The 19,877-nt window shown below is 41.3% G+C and overlaps 1 protein-coding gene across 1 annotated transcript; it reads left to right on the plus strand.

The window, feature by feature from the left end:
* Window positions 1-4,626: 4,626 nt before the first annotated feature.
* On the plus strand, window positions 4,627-18,939 carry COCH (cochlin). Its single transcript, XM_059915661.1, has 12 exons — window positions 4,627-4,698; window positions 5,007-5,063; window positions 5,158-5,208; window positions 7,614-7,770; window positions 8,966-9,099; window positions 9,617-9,679; window positions 10,454-10,498; window positions 10,597-10,744; window positions 13,319-13,422; window positions 14,138-14,364; window positions 14,539-15,055; window positions 17,934-18,939. The coding sequence occupies exons 2-12, from the start codon at window positions 5,030-5,032 to the stop codon at window positions 18,107-18,109; spliced, it is 1,656 nt and encodes a 551-aa protein (XP_059771644.1). The 5' UTR covers window positions 4,627-4,698; window positions 5,007-5,029; the 3' UTR covers window positions 18,110-18,939.
* The last annotated feature ends 938 nt before the right edge of the window (window positions 18,940-19,877 follow it).

Raw genomic sequence — 19,877 nt, forward strand, 5'->3', positions numbered from 1 at the left:
TCCCACATGCCGCGGAAAGACTGGGCCCGTGAGCCACAATTACTGAGCCTGCGTGTCTGGAGCCTGTGCTCCGCAACAAGAGAGGCCGCAATAGTGAGAGGCCCGCACACCGCGATGAAGAGTGGCCCCCGCTTGCCACAACTAGAGAAAGCCCTCGCACAGAAACGAAGACCCAACACAGCCATAAGTAAGTTAATAAATAAATAAATAATTTTTTTTTAAAAGTTAACTTTTTAAAAAACAATATAGCAAATGACAAGATAGAATGGGATTGACTCATTCATTTAACAAATATTTCTTGAGTACCTATTATGTGCTAGACACTTCACTGGGGACTAGAGGTGCAGTGATGAACAAGAGAGAAAGATCATTCACCTTCAGGAGCTTGCATGGGACGTGTGCTGGGCCTATACAATGAATTTATGCTCCCTGTCACTGCTTTCCTCGCTTAGGAGGGCATTCCGGTGGCAATGTGACCTCCATTACTTCTTGGTAAGTAAGGGGCAACATGATCCAGGCCACGGTTTAGCAGTGAGAGTTGAATAGCAAGAGACCTTCCGTAAGAAGGGATGAGTGCTGGGAGGTAGTTGGCACAGCCAGTGTTTCCTAAGGTTTCCAAACCCCAGAAACAGCACAGCTCTTGAAGGCTATATGTGCCCAGGGAGCATCTGCCCAGCCACAGAATTCAGCCAGTCGGAGGTCCCTTCCAATCGCTTGGTCTAATCTCCTTCACTTTATAGGAAAGGCAACTAAGCCCCAGAAAAAGAAAGTGATTGCTCGTGGTCATAAGGTTATCTCTGAGTCAACTTTTTAATATTCACTCCTCAGAGGCTGTGAACATTTATTCTATTGCTAGAAATCATCAAAAACTGAAAGGCTAGATGTACATACTTGCTTAGTATCACATGTGAACAATGGAAAGGAATCAAGCAGTAAAAATGGATACAAAATAAACATCAGTGTGGGTCAAATAACGTAGGTGATAGGAGTTTCCAAACTGATTATGCTCTATAACTAATCATAGAGACTTATGGGATACTGCAGGATAAACATACACTTCCTAAAAGGGAACAAACTCACTTTAAGATCACCATAACCAAAATAAAATCAAATCACTATGCATCGCATTAGCTAAGTAACAGTCTGCAGGGGAGGTTAAAGGTATAGGGCGTGGGACAGGAATGATACTCCTTTAAAAAATAAAAACAAAATACCAACAACAAAAACATAAAATCTTCAGGGTAACACCAGATTCATACTTAGATAAAAACAGAAGAGAGGGGACCCATAAACTAGAGGTTATCTACGTATAACCAATGAGCCAAGTCCACTCAGAGAACCCGGCTATACTTGAGAAACTCTTTTCAGCCTCATCCTAAAGCCTGAAGATGCCACCTAAGGTATCAATTTGAGAGGCAGCCCACTCCCTACCCAATGCCAGCCCATTCTGCACAAAGTTAGAAATGTGATCAGACACTACACTCAGGGAAAATTGCTTTTGAAAATGAGTTTCCAACCTTTCTGTTAAGGATCGTTTTCAAAGAACCATCAGGCCAGAAGATGCTTCCATGTTTTAACAGGGGAACGCAGTAGGCACATTTACGGTGGAATTTTAATGAAAAGATAATGAAAGAAGAATGAAAAATTAGAATTATTCGTTTAACCTCTAACATTGACCTAAGTATTAGGCCCTCTGGGCAGTATATTAGAATCACCTGGAGAGCTTTAAAAACTCCTAATGCCCTGGCCCTGACCCAGACCAATTACATTAGAATCTCTGGGGTGGGACTCAGGCTTCAGTACTTTTTAAAGCTCCCCAGGTGATTCCATTGTGCAGCCCAGTTAGGAATCCACCGCTCTACAGAGAGTCTAAAATTTGAATATCAAATACTCTTAATTAAAGCAGGATAAACTAACTAGGCATCCTAGAAGTACAATACCCTGAAATGTTATCCAATTGAATACAAAACTATAATTTTAACAACTTGTCTTTTTAAGTCAATCATACCCAGATTTATTTGACTTTCCGTCTCTTCTTCAGATGTTTCCACAGCAGAAGCAACTACCTCTTAAGTCCAGATATTTTTTTTCTCAATATACTTATGGTGAGCCTGAGGTACAAACTAAGTGAGAATGAGAAATCTCATCCCCACTCTCCATGGTTGGCCTTTCAAAATAGAAAAATAAAGACTAACTTCTCTTAAATGTTTCAAAACAAAATAATTAAATTGCATCTTTGGGTAAACAACCAATGAAACTCAATGAGGTATTTCCTTTATTTTTTAATAGTCACAGACTCAGGGTTGATGATGGAAATAGCTGCATAGTTCTGACTCCGCTAAAATGGCTGGTGAAATTACATCACAGGAGGGCTGAGCTTTGTGGGAGTTCTGCAGAGCAGCACGTTTTTAGCCATTTGGGTTGAGCTGTGGAGTGCTAGCCTTTTTCCAGGAGGTGAACTCTCCCTAATTAGATAGCATCACTACAATTTGCCCAGCCTAATTGGAGGAGGTTATCCAAACCTGACTGAGGACACGCAACAAACAATAATGATAAAGACAGCTTTAATGGTCCTGAAGGCTTAACATTTCTCCCAAGGAAAATATCAGGGGTGGTGGCTAGATTGCTGGGTTTCTAAGAAAAGCGCAACTCTCTCTACCATGAGAGAGATTAAATCTTTAAGGCAGCCATGAAAATAAGAATCAAAAACCTCCTGATCGGGCTTCCCTGGTGGCGCAGTGGTTAAGAATCCACCTGCTAGTGCAGGGGACACGGGTTCCAGCTCTGGTCTGGGAAGATCCCACATGCCACGGAGCAACTAAGCCCGTGAGCCACAACTATTGAGCGTGCGCGTCTGGAGCTTGTGCTCCGCAACGGGAGAGGCCGCGACAGTAAGAGGCCCGCGCACCGCGATGAAGAGTGGCCCCCGCTCGCCGCAACTGGAGAAAGCCCTCGCACAGAAACGAAGACCCAACACAGCCAAAAATAAATAAATAAATAAATAAATTAAAAAAAAAAAAACAAACTTCCTGGTCCACAAATGTTATTCAGTCGCTTTCTCTCCAAAAGACATTCAGATAGTAAAGGGAATGAAATCAACACCGCCGCCCCCCCCTCCCCAGCTGCCTGGTGCAATACTGACTCATTCCAGATTGAAAGGATAGTTGTAAAACCACTACCATATTTGGCTTCCAGGTGGTGGTGGTGTGTTTCCTTCCTAACATAAAACGTATAGGAATACTATTCAGCAATAAAAAGGAAGGAAGAACTCATTCATGTTACAACATGAATGAAACTTAAAAACATTATGCTCAGTAAAAGAAGCCACATATTGTATCATTCCATTTATATGAAATATCCATAAAAAACAAATCTTTAGAGACGGGAAGTACACTGGTGTTGCCTAGGGCTGAGGGCGGGATAAGGGATTGGCTGCCAATGGCCAGAAGGGATCCTTTTAGGGGTGCTGGAAGTGTCCTAAAATTGGATTGTGGTGATGGCTGCGTAACTCTGTATACTTACTAAAAATCGTGGAAATCACTGAAAAGGGATGGATTTTATGGTATATAAATTATTGGTTATTCTTTAGACCTAACTAAAATCCTATTCTTTGGACTAAATAAAACTTTTAAAAAACGAAATCGTGCCCCCTCTCCTGCGTCTGGGGGTGGTTCCTCAGCTGCCTTGCAGGTCCTGTGTCACTTTACACTCCCCGTGAATTCTGCTTTCTCCCGTTTCCTCATGTGAAAAGTTACCAGGATGAGAGAGAAAGAGAGGGGTGGAAGAGCACATTACCAAATCTGAGATCTGTGCAATCCCAACAGACACCAGGTCTGGGAGTTTGGAAAGGCAGTCATAAATCCTTCCTGATCTAGAAAAGAAGAAAAGGCAAATGTAAGGAAGGGTCCGGGCCACCTCCCAAGCGTGGCCCTACCCATGACAGTAAATGGAGCCCCCGGGGAAAATCCGACCGTGGCAGAAACAAAGTCGGAAGGCTGGATCCCTAAAATCCGAAGAAAAACCAGTCCGTTGATGGGGTTTCTAACAAATACAGGGCATGCGTTTATCCAACCCAGGTTGGCGTGACTTCAGAAGTACGAACTTTGTTTCAACGGGAGCACAGATTTGGGAAGTTTGTTCTGAGGCCGCGTGTACCTGGTAGCTCTCCGGGGCCCCGCGTTCCCGGCGCCGCGGGGACTGTGCGCGGGGAACTACCACTCCCCAGCCCGGGTGAGGCCGGCTCCCTCGGGCAGCCCCGCCCGGTCGCCGCACGTCGGGCAACCTCCCCGCGCGCTCCCGCCGCCGCCCCACACTCGTCCCGGCTCCCCTGACGCCGGGGCCGGCGAGGTCCCCGGCCCTCCGCCGGGCCTTCGCGCCTCCCCCAGGGACGGACGCGGCATCCAGGTGGCCGAGTCCCGCACCGCGGGGTGGCGCCTCGGCACGGCCTCACACCGGGACGGAGAGGGGGTGAGGGCGGAGCTGGACGGCCGCCGCCCGGTCCCGGGGGACCAGCTCCCAGCCCCCTCTCCGCGCGCCCCCTCCCCGCGCGCCCCCCGCGCAGTGCTCATGCGCGCGGCCCAGCCTTTATAGCGGCCGTGGGAGCCTCCCTTTCCGCACTCGGGCGCAGCCTGGCGGACCCGACTCAAGTGCAGAGCCCCCGGCGTCCGGCGCGGGCGTGCGGGTCCCTGACGCCTGCCTGTTCGTGTCTTCCCATTGTCGCTCCCAGCTTGTCTGTCTGTCTGTCTTCAGAGTGCACCCTCCTCCCTGGTCCGGGGTTGCACCTCGACTCTGAGTTTGGCTCGATTTGCAGCCGGAGCGTCGCCTCCAGCTTGAGAGTGGCACGAGCTCCCGGGCAGCGGCCTCTTCGGTCTCCTCCTCTCCTCGGCCTCTCCTGGGTTTCCGAGGGGTGCGGGATCCCTGAGGGGGCGGGGGGCGGGCGCGGTGTGGTGGGGACGTAGGGGTCTCCGTTCTCGGGGAGCCTCCCTTGCATTCTCCCTCTTTTCCAGGTCCGAGCAGCCCCTAGACTACCATGTCTGCAGCCTGGATCCCGGTTCTCTGCCTTGGTGGGTAGGCGGCCCTCACCGCCCTCTTCCCCTCGCACCAAGCAAGGTGGAGGTGGAGGCTGGAACCAGCCCTCGCGCTGTCCTCTCTTCGCAGGTGTCTGTCTGCTGCTGCTGCTGCCAGAGCCTGCGGGCAGCGAGGGAGCCGGTGAGTTGCGGGTTCCCGGGTCCGGGAGCGGGGCTCTCTCCGGGGGGTGCGAGGGGCTGCGGGCCAGCGCGTAGGAACGCACTCAGATGGAGCCCCTGGGCCTTGGCCGGGGGCCGGAGCTAGAAGGGTGCGAAGGTTGGAACTGCTGCCTGGCGCACCCCATTCATACCTACAGCCCATCTACTCCCGCTTACCCATTTCTCCCTCGGGAAGGGGCTCCTGGGGTCCGATGGGGACGTTCTTCACAAAGTGCGGAGAAGGAAGCCTCCCCCCATCCACACCCACAACCCCGGAGCTTCCTCTCCCCCCAGCAAGCCGAGCAGCGGCAGCAGAAGCTCAAGGCTGGGGGTGTTCGTTGAGCCCCACCGAGGAGCGCCGTAGTCCCGGGTGTTCCGCGGAGTTTGGGGTCAGGGAGAGGCCTTCAGACTGTCAGAGAGACAGAGAGAGGTTTCGAGAGTGAAAGAGGCTTACGTCGTTGTCCCATCTTGTTTGACCCCTATAAAAAAAAAAAAAAAAAAAGCAACATTTATGGGCCCATTTCATATTCGAGAGAGTCTAAAAAAGAGTGTGTTCCACACGTAGAAGTCCGAGTCAGGGTGTGTGGTTCGGTGTGTTTTATACAACGTAAAAAGCAAACTTTTTCAAAATCTATCCTTTATTTTTCTTGAAAGGAGAAAGGAAGGTAAGTATTGCAGAGGGCTGTATTCAGTGCCCCCTCACACAAACACTAAAGTCAGTGTTGGCAGCTAAAGGCAGAGCCTCTGGTGCCTCGAAAATGGGAGGAAAATTAAGGCTGTTTGCTAACAGGTATGAAACTCCTAGGTACGAGGTTACTGTTCTTGGTAAGGATTTTAACTTGCCCAGCAATCTAGAGTGTTTCAGAGCTAAGGAATCAGCACTGTACCTTCCATGGCGTCCTGCCTTCCTTTCCATGGAGGTGTACAGTCCAGGGCACAGCTGGGCACAGAGTGCTCTTAGAAGAGGGTCCTTGCTAGAGGCAGGCTTCTCAGTGGGGCAGTATGACCAGACAGCACTACTGTCTTGGAAAAAGAAAAAAAAATTTTTTTTAATGATTAACATCTGTTTCAAAAACGTTTGGATACCATCTGTTTCAAAAAGGTTTGGATAACCATAATTTCCAGTGTTTGGAAAATAGTATTTAATAACATCCTCAATTTAATAGTCACAGTAAATTGATGAATTAATATGTTGTATTAAGTTATCTTGTTACATGTTGCCAAGGGCTTGTCTCTAACATCTTTTGTAGTAAAAACTATGATTATTAGTCGGGTTGACCATGTAAAACTTGAGAGTATTAACAGTGCTTTCTAAAACTGCATTCACTGCCTGATATATCTCTCTGGACAGATCTGGAGCAGAAATAAGCAGGTTCAATTCAGATCAAAATGATCCATTCTGAACGGACTAACTTCTCTGTTTCCTGTCCTGCAGGAGTTGCAGAATTTTCCTTGGGCTGTGTGACCTTGGGCAAAATAACCCCATGGCTTTAATTACTGCAGCTGAAAAATGAATGATTGAGCTAAATGACGTTCTGTAAAGTGAAACATCTTTTTACTGGTTTGCTTAAATTAAAATATAATTTTTATGCACTGCATTTGAAGAAAACTGATATAAATGGCCCTCAGAAGCAATTGATGACTTAGATTTGTGCATGTGTCTATAAAATTGTTCCTCAGAGGTTCAACCCAGATTTAATATCTTCACCTCAGGCAACTATGTACACAGTTGTAACCAGAGTTGAGGTTCTTATATTTCTAGAATGAATTAGTAAATGGTCAATGACTAATGTTATTTTCTAATTCTGATATATTTCCAATTATGTATCTCCAAACTGATAAGAACTTAAATTCTCCCATTAGACTTTACAGTGTCTGAGAACTAGATTAAATTGGAAAATTGATTTTTGGCTTGCTAAAATCTGGAATGGTGTGGAACAGTACCTACATCAATATTCTTAAAAAGAAATGTAGAAATTAGGGAAGCAGGGCTTCCCTGGTGGCGCAGTGGTTGAGAATCTGCCTGCCAATGCAGGGGACACAGGTTCGAGCCCTGGTCTGGGAAGATCCCACATGCCGCGGAGCAACTAGGCCCGTGAGTCACAACTACTGAGCCTGCGCGTCTGGAGCCTGTGCTCCGCAACAAGAGAGGCCGTGATAGTGAGAGGCCCGTGCATTGCGATGAAGAGTGGCCCCCACTTGCCGCAACTAGAGAAACCCCTTGCACAGAAACGAAGACCCAACACAGCCATAAATAAATAAATAAACAATTTAAAAAAAAAAAAAAGAAATTAGGGAAGTAAAATTTCAATCTCATATTCTGGTTCCCCCACCACCACTTCCCTAAATGTCCTAAGAATGGTTTTTACTTCTCTCCTTTCTCTTCAGTTCCCATCGCTATCACGTGCTTTACCAGAGGCCTGGACATCAGGAAAGAAAAAGCAGATGTGCTCTGTCCAGGGGGTTGCCCTCTGGAGGAATTCTCCGTGTTTGGGAACATAGTATATGCTTCTGTATCAAGCATCTGTGGTGCCGCCGTCCACAGGTAAGCTCCAACATGCCAAGGGGAGAGAAATGCAAGTGTGATTATTTCCCTTTCTCTTTAGCCATCTGGACACCCCCTCCCACCTTTTCTTTCTTTTGGTACCAATTTTGGCCATAGAAGATGGACACATTTTTAAGGTTTTCCTGGATATCCTTGAGTCACCAACTACATAGGGGAAGCTTTCTGACTAAAGGCAAATTGCATTATTTCTGGATAGCTAGAGTCCTGTGATTCTAAAAACATTCCTAATCATGTACTATATTACTGAGTTTTTACTGTATGACAGCCATTATTTTAACTTCCACGAGAACTCTACAGCTGTACAAGGTGGTACAATTTTACTCCATTTTACAGATGAGGAAACTGAATTCAGAGAGTTGTCAAGTATCTTGCCCAAGGCCACAACTGTTAGCAAGTGCCAGAGTTGGGACTGAAAGCCCAGGTCTGCCTCCAGAGCCCATATTCATCACCACTCTCCTGTCCTGTGAGAGAATGGCCAGTACGACACTTTTTTTAAAAAAATGAAGTTCAAAGACATGTAGTTAAGGTATTTTAGAAAACTGTTTGGCGCTCTTAACTCTGATCCTCTGAGCTGTAGGGAACAGAAAACTGCAAGTGTGTCCTTATTAACATTTAAGAAGTTTCACAGCACAAAACCATTTCCCTGGGCAGATTTTGTACCTGTGTAAGCAAGTTTTTAAAAAGGTTGACAGCATCCTTAGATGGCTTCCCTGCTGAACTATTTTCTTTTTTTTTTTTTTTTAACCTTTCATTTCTTTTTTTTAAAATTAATTAATTAATTTATTTATTTATTTATTTTTGGCTGTGTTGGGTCTTCGTTTCTGTGCGAGGGCTTTCTCTAGTTGCGGAGAGCGGGGGCCACTCTTCATCGCGGTGTGCGGGCCTCTCGCTATCGCGGCCTCTCTTGTTGTGGAGCACAGGCTCCAGACGCGCAGGCTCAGTAGTTGTGGCTCACGGGCCCAGTTGCTCCGTGGCATGTGGGATCTTCCCAGACCAGGGCTCGAACCCGTGTCCCCTGCACTGGCAGGCAGATTCTCAACCACTGCGCCACCAGGGAAGCCCTGAACTATTTTCTTGATTAATCAGAATAATAGATGCAGTATGGCAATATAAGTCCGTCAAATGCCCCTGAAAAAGTGTGGATAGAGTCTCAGCTGTTATTCTTGTGTTGCAGGGGGGTAATCAGCAACTCAGGGGGACCCGTACGAATCTATAGCCTACCAGGTCGAGAAAACTATTCCTCAGTAGTTGCCAATGGCATCCAGTCTCAGACGCTTTCCAGATGGTCTGCTTCTTTCACAGTGACAAGTAGGTACAATTAAAGTGTTCTTACTTTTGTGTAAATATTGTCTCCCCAACCCCCAAAAAAGTTTTCTGCTTTTCTCAGCTCAACCTCTTTGACTCTGACGGAAAAACTTGTGATCAAGACTGGAAGGGTCAACTGTGGGTTAGAGTCAGGGGATCCGAAGGGTTAAGGACACACTCAAGCCAAACTTGGGTAAATGGGGGAAAAATTATCTTGCTGTCAGAAGATGGCAATAGAAAATTGAATTGCCTGCAGTCAGAATGCCCTGACATTTACCAAATAACCCTAACTCAAAAAAACGGGTGAATGAATGTGAATTCATTTTATGGTGATCTTTTAAAAATACGATACAATACATGAGAATCCATTTTGGTTCTTTGAAACTAGCATGCAGCAATTACTCTTGCAATTGCCATCACTCTATTACATTTATCATCCTATAGAACCCTAAATTAGATTCATTATGCTTTGATGGTAAGGAAGAAAGAGGAAAAAATAGTCTTCTCTTTATTTTAACAGAAGGCAAAAGTGGTACCCAGGAAGCCACAGGACAAGCAGTGTCCACAGCACGTCCAGCAATAGGTATGAAATATGGAACCTATCTCCTAGTTGCCTGGCACAGCATTAGGAAGTTATAAATAAGTGTTATTGATAAAAGCTTTCCTTTTTTAAAATATTGAAACACAAAGCAAATATCTTTACTGGTATATTGCGTAGGGAAACTTTCAATTTTATATTTCAAATTCCTTATCCTTCTTTTATTTTCATTTATAAACTCTGCTACTAGACATTCTCTTGAAGTCCTACCATTTCTCCCTGATTTGATAAACTATGCCTAGAAACTGGTCTAAGTAAAAGTACCATGAACTTCTAGTTCCATTTGTCATATGAATAAAAGAAATGAGTTTATGACATAGTATGAGTGTGTTTCATGTTTGGTAATTGCAATCATTGTTGCTTTTGTTGTGGTCAAAAAAAAAAAAAACAATAAAAGAAATGAGTGCGTGTCTATTTGAGAAATAGCCAGGGATCTCCCTTTCTAAGACTGTGGCAACTTTAAATTCAAAGAAATTAAGAACATTAGCATCTAACTCTGAGTTTCCAATCCTACCTCAACTGTGGGTTTGGGATATCAAAGTCCTGGATTGGAGGCATATTAAATATGTACGTCTACTACAGTCCTGACTTGTTTCTTTGTTGGGGTATTGCTTCCCTAGTCCAGAAAATGATGAGGAAATTAATTTTTTTAAAAAATATTTTCAAGAATGACACTCCTTATCATGAGCTTTTCCCTTGTGGTCTCTTTCTATGGAATTGTCTTCCTTTTGCTAATGCCAGGTGCTTTTTTTGTTTCAGGTAAACGACTAAAGAAAACACCGGAGAAGAAAACTGGCAATAAGGGTAAGAGTCCGGATATCCATTTGGGAATATAACATTTTCTCTCTCTCCCTCCCTTCTCTTGAAACTGCTAATGGAAAGACTTGTTTGGGTGTTCACAGACTGTAAAGCAGACATTGCATTTCTGATTGATGGAAGTTTTAATATCGGGCAACGCCGATTTAATCTACAGAAGAATTTTGTTGGGAAAGTGGCTCTAATGTTGGGAATTGGAACAGAAGGACCGCACGTGGGCCTTGTTCAAGCCAGGTACCAACCTTGTTAAAATGGGAGGAGACTTGAATGATGTCTTGAATGATGACAAATGATCAATCCTTTTAGTAGGTACATTCATTTCGGTTCAATATAAACAAATTGAGGTGTGGACAGTCTGGATTCCCAAATTATAAAGTCAGAATTTAAGACTGCCTGAGCAGACTGGGCAGTATAAGTGCTTCCTTTTTGGAATATAAGGACTTAGAGAATTATATGCTATCTATTTGAGGACCAGAAGGTAGGCTAAAAGGCTTGTTGCTCGTACAGATTACTTCTGCACATCTGCTCTGCTCAATTCCTAATTTCTCTTCGCTGAAGGAGGAAGCAGTGATGTTTATTTCTCCTCCGTATTCGGTCGTTATTCTTTTTAGCTCTTTCCATATTCCCTTGATTGGAAATCTGAAGCTTAACCTTTTATTTATTGTATAGTAGTATTTATTGATGTCTTTTAGGATTATAATATGCTCATTAGAGAAAGCTTGAAAAACATATAAAACACAAAGAAAACAAATTTCCCAAATATACCCCTCTGAGATAATCAATGTAAAATGTTGTATTTCCTTTCAGTATTTTAAGAAAATATTTGATGGTACATATGTGTGTATTTCTTTTTCAAAAGCTCAGATTATAAAAATGTCCTATAGCCTGCTTTTTTTTTTTTTAATCCCTCATTATTTTGAGCATCAAAATACCGAGGCTCACAATACTGGGCATTGTGAGCTCAGTATCACAAATATTCTTCAAAAAATGATGTTTCATAATGTTCCTTAGCATGATTTATTTAACCATTCTATTGTTTTTTCACAATTACACCGTGCTGAACATCCTTATGTCATCCTTGTGCCGTCTCTGATAAATTCGTTCGGCTAGATTCCCAGAAGTGAGATTGGGTCAAAGGGTTCTGATATTTTTAAGGCTTCTGAAATAAACAGTTCAATTGCTTTCTAGAAAGTTGATTCAGTTTAAACTACTATCAGCTGTGTGTAAGGGTGTCACAAGTAGTATTACAAATATTTATATTTCATTTGTTCTTATCTTGTTTTTTACAATTGGTTCTTAGACTTTATTTTGGTGTAAGAATCTTTTTGTTGTTTTATACATAATTTAACCATTGTCCCATATCTTAAAAAAAATGAGCTTCTTATTCCATTCATTTGTGATATCAATTTATAACTTTAGACAAATATTTCTTTGATCCATATGCTAATTCTAACATCTTTTCTACAATGCTTTGATTATTGAAGCTTTAGTGTATATTTTAACATCTCATAGGGCAAATTCCCGTCAATATTTTTCTTCTAATATTTTTTCTTTGCTGTTTTTACCTAACTCTTTTTCAAGAGGAAAGCTACACTACTTTGTAGACGCATACAAAGACTAGCTTCTTTATAAACTTCCTGATTTATGATTTTTCTATTTTAGGAAGAACATTAGAATAGATAAACTATGTCAAGTGTTTATATTTAAGTAGAATAAGAGAATGTCTCATTAAGGATGCAAAAATAAGACTAAATCTCATAAATAATAATTTGGATAGTTGAAAAGTGACCATAAAAATAAAAAGGTTATCGACTCATGAAAACTGATTTTGTGACCCAACCATTACACCAAATATACAGAAATCATGCCACCAGGTATGCAGAAATACAATGAGTGCTATTTCCTTCAGAAATCTTGACTTAATGGCAATTGATAATGCTAAGATCTTAAAATTTTGCACTGATGAAATTTTGACTTATCTAAAAGTTTTAAACACAACAAATTGTGCTTTAAGTAATTGTTTTCACTCAACATGGTCGCTAATGAACACAAAGTTATAAAAGCTGAAATTCTTTTACTATTAAATATGAAAAATCCCAAATCTATTAAAATACACATAATTGTAAGACTAGCAAATGTCAATATCATTTATCATAAGAAAAATTCAATATTATAATACTTTATAATTTGTTTGCTTGTAAGTTTTCTCATTTTAAAAATGTTGGCCTTAGTGTCACTGAAATTGCCTCTTCTGACCAGAGACCTGGGTTATTAGACCCAGACTATTCAGGGCTTCCAAGGTCCCCCACTGGAGCAGACCTAGACTCACACCCACCTATGTTCCTACTATCTGGTGCCCAACTCTGCAGATTTCCATTAAGCCCAGTGCCCTGAGCCACCTGGTTTCAGGTGCTTCACATAGTTTAGGAGCCAAACCTGAATTTAAAATGTGGTTATGTTTTGTTGGGTAAATTACCTAAGTGTTCTGGGCCTCCATTTATGTAATAGGGATAATAATTCCTACCTTGTACAGTTATGATGAAATGAGATTATACATGTAGTATGTATTTAGCATATTACCCAGAATACAATAAACCCTCAAGGTAGCAATTGTTTTTGTTACATTTTTTGAAAGAACCCTAAAAATTCAAGTAAGGATGCAATATACCCTAGTTGGCTGTATGCTGTGGAATTAAGAAACTTAGGCATTGTCCAATTTAAAGACTTTTTTTTAAGGTATATAATGTTGCTTGTTTGTTTTACATTTCCAATTCTCCCTGGATAACATTTTTTCCCTTTTTTGCCTAGTGAACATTCCCAAATAGAATTTTACTTGAAAAACTTTACATCAGCCAAAGATGTTTTGTTTGCCATAAAGGAAGTAGGTTTCAGAGGGGGTAATTCCAATACAGGTAAGTAGACTTTGGCATCTGGGATGTAACACAGAGAGGGTTATGAATGATCAGACATGTAAGACAGTATTATGCTATTTTATATAAGCAGAAGTGAAACTCTTCTTCCTGGCACTGATCTTGGTTAGGTCTGCACTTGATATCTGAGATATTTAATTTATAATGGAAAATGTACCAAAGAGTTTATTGGTATTGCTCATTTAAAAAAAATATAAGACATTGTGACTTATAATCCTCAGGTAGGGCAGATGTCACTTTGGAGAAGTACCTGTTTAGAATATTTAAAAGAAGCAGAGATCAACAGACTCATCTAATGAATGCAGATGTGACAGAAAGAACTAGAATAGAATGCTGGACCTTCTGCGGGGAGACTTCTTGTTCTGAGTCCGTAGAGGTACTCATCAGTCACTAAGGAGCTAGATAGAGAGCACAAGTACAGAAGTGGGAGTCAGGTTTATGTTTCTGACTGGTGATTGATGTAAGGAAAGGAAATGTAATGCTCTGGGAGGTAGGTGATGGGGGAAGAAATGTGGGTTGTGAAGACAAAAAATAGGCATGATGGATAATTAAACTTTCCCATCTGATGCATATATTAAAGAACTGAGTTCTACATAAGTTAAATTCTTAAACTTGGAGGCATCAAGTTCGTACAGGGAAAAAGAAGTGTCATTTTGAGCAGTGGTGCCGTTCCAGTTTGCTTCTTTTTCAAACCTAGGAAAAGCCTTGAAGCACACTGCCCAGAAATTCTTCACAGAAGACACTGGAGTGAGAAAAGGGATTCCCAAAGTGGTGGTGGTGTTTATTGATGGCTGGCCTTCTGATGACATCGAGGAAGCAGGCATTGTGGCCAGAGAGTTTGGTGTCAATGTATTTATAGTTTCTGTGGCTAAGCCTATCCCTGAGGAACTGGGAATGGTTCAGGATGTTGCATTTGTTGACAAGGTAAGTAGTTGAGAGGTGTCTTGTTATAGTAGTGATTCAGTTTTGGACCTCTAGGCATAGTGCTGACTGGCCCATATCTGGATTAACTTTGAAGATTCAAGATTTAATGTTTCCTAATTTTAAAGAAACAACTTTTGATTCCTTTGGTTATCTTTTATGTGTCTCTCCCATTAGGCTGTCTGTCGGAATAATGGCTTCTTCTCTTACCACATGCCCAATTGGTTTGGCACCACAAAATACGTAAAACCTCTGGTACAGAAGCTCTGCACTCATGAGCAAATGATGTGCAGCAAGACCTGTTATAACTCAGTGAACATCGCCTTTCTAGTTGATGGCTCCAGTAGTATTGGAGAAAGTAATTTCCGCCTCATGCTTGAATTTGTTTCCAACATAGCTAAGACTTTTGAAATCTCAGACATTGGTGCCAAGATAGCTGCCGTACAGTTCACCTACGATCAGCGCACAGAATTCAGTTTCACTGACTATAGCACCAAAGAGAATGTCCTAGCCGTTATCAGAAACATCCGCTATATGAGTGGTGGGACAGCTACTGGTGATGCCATTTCCTTTACTGTTAGAAATGTGTTTGGTCCCATGAGGGACAGTCCCAACAAGAACTTCCTGGTAGTTGTCACAGATGGGCAGTCCTATGATGATGTTCGAGGGCCTGCTGCTGCTGCACATGATGCAGGTAAGGTCCTTGTCCTTTGTCTGGGAAGGGAACTGGGGAGAGGTTCAGTGAATTTTAGGAGTAAATATAAACTTAAGTGTTTGACTGAACAAACATCTACAGGATGGCAGTCATTGTTCTAAGAGTTTTACCCAATATTAACTGATTTAATTGTCAAAGCAGCCCTACTAAATCTCGTTCTACAGATAAGGAAACAAACTTCCCCAAATCACACACCTAGTAAGTGGTGAGGCCAGTATTAAAATCCAGGCAGGGACTTCCCTGGTAGGCCAGTGGTTAAGGCTCTGCGCTTCCACTGCAGGGGGCGTTGGTTCGATCCCTGGTCGGGGAGCTAAGATCCCCCATGCTGTGTGATGTGGCCAAAAAAGTAAAAAAATAAAGAATTTGTAATCCTCTAAAAAAACCCAAAACAAAACCCAGGCAAGTCTGGCTGAATCCTTACCTAACCACTGCGTTTTGGGGAGAATTGCCATTGAGAACTATGTCATAGGTCAAGGAAATATGTTACAGGTGTTCATGTTTGGCTCACACTTGGAATATATAACCCCACAATTACAGTTTATCATAACTTACTATGAATCTGCTATTTGATAATTTATCCTTTTTTTTTTTAGTAGTTTTCAATCTGGCATGAGTTTTCTAAGATCACCAATTAAGACTTTAACCCTATTCCACTTAATTTCCTTTTCAGTGTCTTTTTTCCCCCTTGAGATAATGAAACACTTATAAAAAAGGGTATAAAAAGGTTCTTTCTCTTACCCCAACCTTAATATTACCTTTGGCAAAGGCCACTAGTTCCTGAAGACATTAGCATGTGTGTTGCTGAGATCAACAGGCCAAGAAAAAGCTGAGGTTCCCTTTCCTGGGATAAAAACGGAGTGATTGGGAGTCCAATAATATTTAAAAAACAAAAATGCTAACTTGGGAGCGGGGGAATGAACAGCCTTACATTTTTCTATACTCCTCTATACTTTCTTTTCCCTATTTAATTCCTAATGACTTTTCCTTTTATACATTTATTAGCACCTCTGCTAATGCACTTGTGTACTTTTATAGGTATTGATGGAATACTGTTTTTATTAAGTAGAATAGAGAATGGATACATGCAATTTAAGCTATATATACAATGGCTTATTTTTATACATCTGTCTTAATGTATTCTTCAACTAACTTATGTTGAAGACCTTTTTGCTATCATACTCCTTAAAAGTGTAGCTTACTGCATTTATGGTTAACAGGATTGGATTCAGGCTACATAAAGTGAACTAAATAAATTCAAATATATTCTCCCTATGTGATTAATTGAACTTCAGGAGGTTGGGCCGCACTATTTTCATGAAAGTTATCCTTTAGTGATAGCAAAGTGAAAGTTAACAAAAGCCAGAAGATGGATAGGTGTTCAGGGCTAGGGCACAGCTGTTTTGGTTTTCTAACTGTAATTATATACTGGGCCTGAGCTAGACAATCTGAGCTTGAATGTAGAATTAAAAGTGAAGAAAACTGAAGGGGAGAAATTTTGACTTCTTTCGCCAGGGAGAGGGGAGGATTAGCTGGTGATGATAAATCAGTAATTGTTTCAAATAGCTTTTACATCATCAAAACCTGCTTTATTTATGTCTTAAGTATTCACAACTCTGATCATTGTATACCACTAGAAGGGTGATGAAGCTGGATAGAAGGGAGTAACTATTTCAGAAACTCTCAAAATTTTATGGGGGAGTTCCTCCAGTAGATTGATGGTAGTCTACACTTCATAGACATTTCTTTTTGGCTATTTTTGTTACTTTATTTTGGCTGTGCTATGTAGCATGCAGGATCTTAGTTCCCCAACCAGAAATCAAACCCAAGCCCCCTGCAGTGGAAGCATGCAGTCTTAACCACTGGACTGCCAGGAAAGTCCCTGGCTGTTTTCATCATCAGAAAACTTTTGCTTTGGGATTAAAGACTGTCAATTTTTTTTTTTTAAATAACTATTTTTGGCCACATTGGGTCTTCACTGCTGTGTGTGGGCTTTCTCTAGTTGCTGCGAGCAGGGGCTACTCTATGCTGCAGAGTGCGTGGGCTTCTCACTGCAGTGGCTTCTCTTGTTGCGGAGCATGGGCTCTGGGAACGTGGGCCTCAGCAGTTGTGGCTTGCGGGTTCTAGAGCACAGGCTTAGTTGCTCCACAGCATGTGGGGTCTTCCCGGACCAGGGCTTGAACCCGTGTCCCCTGCATTGGCAGGCAGAGTCTTAACTACTGCGCCACCAGAGAAGTCCCTGTCAGTTTCTTACTATTGGCCAATTTGCTAATGCAACACATATTGAAATGGGAGAAAGTTATCATTCACAGAGGACTCGTCACCATTCCCCAGACAAGGCAAGAACCTTAGAAAACTTTTATCATTTATATATCCCATCTTCTAGTGTCATTCTTTCTTGCTTTATTATACTGGCTATGACTCCAGTAGAACAATTAATTGTGATGAGAGCAGGCGGTCCTTTCTCATGCCAAACTTGGAGAAGTTTTCACCATTTCACTAAGCATGTTTGCTGTAGGGTTTGTTCTTATTTGTCTGTAGATATTATCAGGTTAAGAAAGCTTCCTTCTCTTTCTAGCTTACTGTGTACTATCATGAATGGATGTTGAACTTTATCAAATGTTAAGGTGGTAAATTGCACTGATGGCAAAACCTGTGGTTTTGACCAAACTGTTTAGCCATTCTCATCACGATTACTGCTAAAACCTGCCCAACATTTGGTACAGGGGATTTAGTTCTTCAGGCATTACAAGGCAGTTTTGTCTGCAACTGCGTACTAATATGTGAAAAATATATACATGCAATTTTATACGTAAGCTGGAACTTGGTTTTAATTGACTTAAAAATACTTCCATTGTAGGTATCACCATCTTCTCTGTTGGTGTGGCTTGGGCACCTCTGGATGACCTGAAAGATATGGCCTCTAAACCAAAGGAGTCGCATGCTTTCTTCACAAGAGAGTTCACAGGATTAGAACCAATTGTTTCTGATGTCATCAGAGGCATCTGTAGAGATTTCTTAGAATCCCAGCAATAATGGTGACATTTTGACAACTGAAAGAAAAAGTGCAAGGGAATATAATGTATAAGTTGTTTCTAGTAATACTGAAATACTATATAGCATACTAAGATCAGACACAAAACTATTATACTAAAGATGGCAAAAATGTAAGCAAATAAGCATTCATTTAAAGCTACCTTCTAATTACAGTTCAGACTCGATTGTTCAAAACACTCTGCTGAGGCTTCATAATCACGAACCTTAGAAACTCAGGAAAGAGGAGATATCGCAGATTAAAATTTTAAGAGTTCTATTTTAACATGCATATTAAATGTATACATATGCAAATTCTATAGCTCAATAAAAGCAGCTGATATTTAGACCAAAAGCAACATTCCTTCTCTAATTCTGTATTACACATATAAGGAAAATGAAAGAGAAACACATATAAGGAAAATGAGAAACAAATAGAAAACAGCTCAACTTAGTTCAAATATATATTGACCCAAGTAGATGTTGTCTTAAAACCAGTCAACAATCTGGTTTTAAGATGTTACTTAACATACTAAAAGTTACTTAACATACTAAAAGTTATAATTACAGATGAAATGGAAGCAATTTAGGTTATCAAGCCTCTTTTGTAGTGTACCTTCATGGTAACAACAAATATCATACTGAACAAGACAGAAGAATTGCCTGGTATTTTTCTATTTATAGCCTTAATTTTATATGTGCATTGATATATTTGGCTTATACTCTAAAAGTCAACCATGTATTGAAAAAAATATTAAGTTGGTAAATTTTTACTTACCACTTATAAACACTTAGCTTTAAAGAAAAGCACACCTTTCAAAGAGAACTGCAGGAAAGAATATTTTACTTTGACTGTTGAAGCAATAAAACTGCTAGTGACTATTATTCTAAGGTGCCTTACTTCTTATTATTCCAAGTGTCTCCCCCTAGGGCATGGTAAAAATTCTATTGATACATTAACCACTTCTTGTGGAAAGACCGAGTTTTTTTCTTAAAATCATGCAATAAGACTAAGTATATTTATTTTCTGTTCCAATTACTTATTGAATGCCTACTGTTCTAGGCATTATGCACAGCCAGTACCAGGTTAAACAGTTGATTACTTGGTTCAACAAAGTTGTTTTGTAATTAATAGTATTTTTACTTAAACATCCTTGTGAAGTTGGTTCCTAAGAAAAGTGATCAAAACTCCCTTTATGTAACTATCATCACCTCACCAAGAACTCTGCTCTCCGACGGAAGTGCTGTCATATCTTATCCTGCCCGTCTTCTCTAAGGACAGGATCTATCCTCTCTCTCATTCATCTGCACACTCTATTTCCCATCACACATACACTGATCCTATCTGAAATGGTTTACAACCAGTTGACCTGAAAAAGGTGTTGGAAAGGTTGGAAAACTTATACTCCAACAAATCTTTTGAGTTTAACAATTTTACAGCTTGTGTAAAAGCTTATGTATCAGAGAGCAGAACTGAAATTGCCTTTGACACTACATAAACATTTGACCAAAGAGAATATGGGAAGTCATGACTCCCCTGACCGCCACTGCCCCCACCCTTTATAAAGCTACAAATATGACCGATTCATGTAACGAAGAGAATTTTAACAAAAATGGGTTTACCATGTTGTTTTCCCAATAAATAGACAACTGTCAGCTGAGAATACCACTCCTTTAAAAATTAAATGAAAACCCAGCCTCTAGTCATTAGCTCTTTTAAAAATTTTATAAAGAACAAAGTTTTGAGGTAACCAGGGAAGCTAATATTTTG

Source organism: Balaenoptera ricei, chromosome 2, assembly GCF_028023285.1.
Source record: "Balaenoptera ricei isolate mBalRic1 chromosome 2, mBalRic1.hap2, whole genome shotgun sequence".
In the NCBI taxonomy this organism is placed as follows: Eukaryota; Metazoa; Chordata; class Mammalia; order Artiodactyla; family Balaenopteridae; genus Balaenoptera; species Balaenoptera ricei.

What these genes read in the sequence shown, in the direction of transcription:
- COCH (XM_059915661.1), top strand. Translation starts at nt 5,030, where the DNA reads ATGTCTGCAGCCTGGATCCCGGTTCTCTGCCTTG. An exon ending in TGTGGTGCCGCCGTCCACAG is followed by an intron (nt 7,771 to 8,965) that starts GTAAGCTCCAAC and finishes CTTGTGTTGCAG; the next exon opens with GGGGGTAATCAGCAACTCAG. An exon ending in AGGGGGTAATTCCAATACAG is followed by an intron (nt 13,423 to 14,137) that starts GTAAGTAGACTT and finishes TTTCAAACCTAG; the next exon opens with GAAAAGCCTTGAAGCACACT.